Source organism: Aureococcus anophagefferens, assembly GCF_000186865.1.
Source record: "Aureococcus anophagefferens unplaced genomic scaffold AURANscaffold_180, whole genome shotgun sequence".
Lineage (NCBI taxonomy): Eukaryota > Pelagophyceae > Pelagomonadales > Pelagomonadaceae > Aureococcus > Aureococcus anophagefferens.
In genome coordinates this window covers 1-2128 of record NW_008705722.1, presented here as the reverse complement: position 1 = coordinate 2128, position 2128 = coordinate 1, and the positions used below count along the sequence as shown (strand labels likewise).

The 2128-nt window shown below is 78.3% G+C and overlaps 1 protein-coding gene across 1 annotated transcript in view; it reads right to left on the bottom strand.

Annotated features, from left to right (window-relative positions):
• The window catches only part of AURANDRAFT_68505 (hypothetical protein), a gene marked incomplete at both ends in the record, with an annotated part of 9147 nt that extends 7105 nt beyond the window's left edge, over positions 1-2042 (bottom strand). The window contains 2 exons of the mRNA XM_009044199.1: positions 95-1284; positions 1885-2042. Coding sequence (XP_009042447.1) covers positions 95-1284; positions 1885-2042 — 1348 coding nt within the window. The remainder of the gene's footprint in view (positions 1-94; positions 1285-1884) is intronic.
• Between the last annotated feature and the right edge of the window lie 86 nt (positions 2043-2128).

Here is a 2128-nt window from a genome sequence, read left to right as displayed (position 1 = left end):
CGCGTCGTAGGCCTCGGCGTCGTCGCCGCCGCCGCCGCCGCCGCCGTCGGCCGCCGCGCAGCGGCACGCGACGCGGACGTAGGCGTCGAAGCACCGCGGCGCCGCGGCGTGCACGGCGGCGCGCGTCCGCGCGCCGACCTTGCGCGCCTGCGCGAGCTTGGCGGCCTCGCGGAAGGCCGGCAGGAGCAGCTCGGGGCCCCGGCGGCTCGCCGACGCCTCGAGGAGGCCGAGCAGCGCGCCGTGGTGGGCCGCGAGCGCGCCGTCGACGGCGTCGCGGCGGCCGTCGGCGGCGACGTCGCCGCCGAGGGCGCCCAGCGCCTTGAAGCGCGCGCAGAGCTCCTTGAAGCAGTCGCCCGCGCAGCGGCAGAGCGCGGCCCAGAGCGCCGCGGCGGCGGCGCCCGCGGCGACGCGCTGCGCGCCCGCGGCGAAGAGCGCCGCGGCGACCCGCGGCACGGCGGCGGCGACGCCGAGGGACGCGTCGAGGTCGAGGTGCGGCGACGCCGCGAGGGCCCGGAGGCACAGGAGCGCGGCGACGTTCGCGGCGCCGTCGCCCGCCGGCGGCCGCGCGGCGACGGTCGCGGCGAAGTCGACGGGGTCGCCGGCCGCGCGCGCGGCGGCCATGTGGGGCCCGTCCCAGGAGACCCACGTCGCGAAGTGGCGCAGGCACCGGAGCGCCGCGACGAGGCGCCGCTCGCCCGCGGGGCCCGGCGCGCGCGCCGCGCGGTCCGCGACGCCGAAGACCGCGGCGACGACCGCGGGCGCGGACGCGTTGAGCGCCTTGAGCACGTCCGCGCGGCGCTTCGCGGGGAGCCGCCCGTTGTAGTCGGCGTCGATGCAGTCCTCGGCGACCTCCGCGAGCGCGCCGAGGCCGAGCTCGAGCGCCGCGTCGCCGCCGCCGTCCGCGAGCACGTCGCCGACGAAGCCGGGCCAGCGCTGCGGGAACTCGCGGAGCGCGACGGCGGCGAGCACCGCCGCCTTCTTGTTGCGCAGGAACGGCGCCTCGCCGTCCGCCGTCGCGCGGCCCGCGCCGAGCGCGAGCGCGCGCGTCGCCGCGCGCGACTCGCCGTCGAGGCCGTTCCAGAACGTCGTCGCGACGCGCTCGAGGCAGCCGAGGCCGAAGAAGGCGACGGCGTCGTTGCCGGGCGGCAGCGCGAGCGTCGCGCGCGCGACGCCGAAGCAGGACCCGGCGTCGGCCTTGACCGCCGCGAGCGCCTCGCGCGCGCACCGCCGCTCGCCGGGCGACGCGTCGTGCCGGTACTCCGTCTCGAGCGCCGCGAAGATGGACTCCAGCGACGCCATGGGAAACAAACGCGACGCGGACGCGAGCACAACAAGTCCACGCGCCCAGCGGCGGGGCCGGTGCTAGCTCGAGGCCATCGCCTGTGCTGGCTATCCTCGCCGCGGCGACGCCAGTCCGGGACGCGCACGGCAGGCTCACGGCCGCGGCGGCCGTCGCGCGGCGCCGCGCCGACGCGGTCCAAGCCTCGGCCCGGGGAAAGTCCCGCCCGATCGCCCGCAGCACCCCGGATGGCTGAAGTTCCCGCGCGCCCCCCTAGGCGCCGGTGTGTTTGCCGCAGAGGCCCGCGGGCGCGATGGCGAGGTCGAGGCGCGCGAGCTCCGCGTGCCTGGGCGGGAAGCACACACATGTGCGACGCGACTTCAATAGGCATGTCTTCGCGCGGTTTCGACGTCGGCTTTGCACTGTCGGAAAAGGGCTCGCCGAGAGACAACGATCCGTCCAAGCATCAGCCGAAACGACGTCGACGTGACCGAGATAGGGAGGCGCGAAGTCTCGCCGGACGAGGCCGTTCCACCGGTTGTTTCCCACGCGGCGGCGCGCGCGGCCTCGCAGTCTTCGGGCGACGCGTCGGTCTCGTGCAGGACGGCGTGGAGGTACTTGCGCGCGGCGTCGTCGTCCTTGGTGACGCCGCCGCGGCCGTGGGCGAAGAGGACGCCGAGCTGGAGCGCGCTCCGGCCGTTGCCGAGCTCCGCGCCGCGGCGGAGCAGCGCGAGCGCCGCGAGCTTGTCCGGCGCGTCGGCGCCTGCGCGTCGGCGGGCGCGCGCGCGGGCGTCGACGCGCGCGCGCGCGCCGCGACGGCCCCGAGCGCGAGCCGCGTCGACGTCGAGC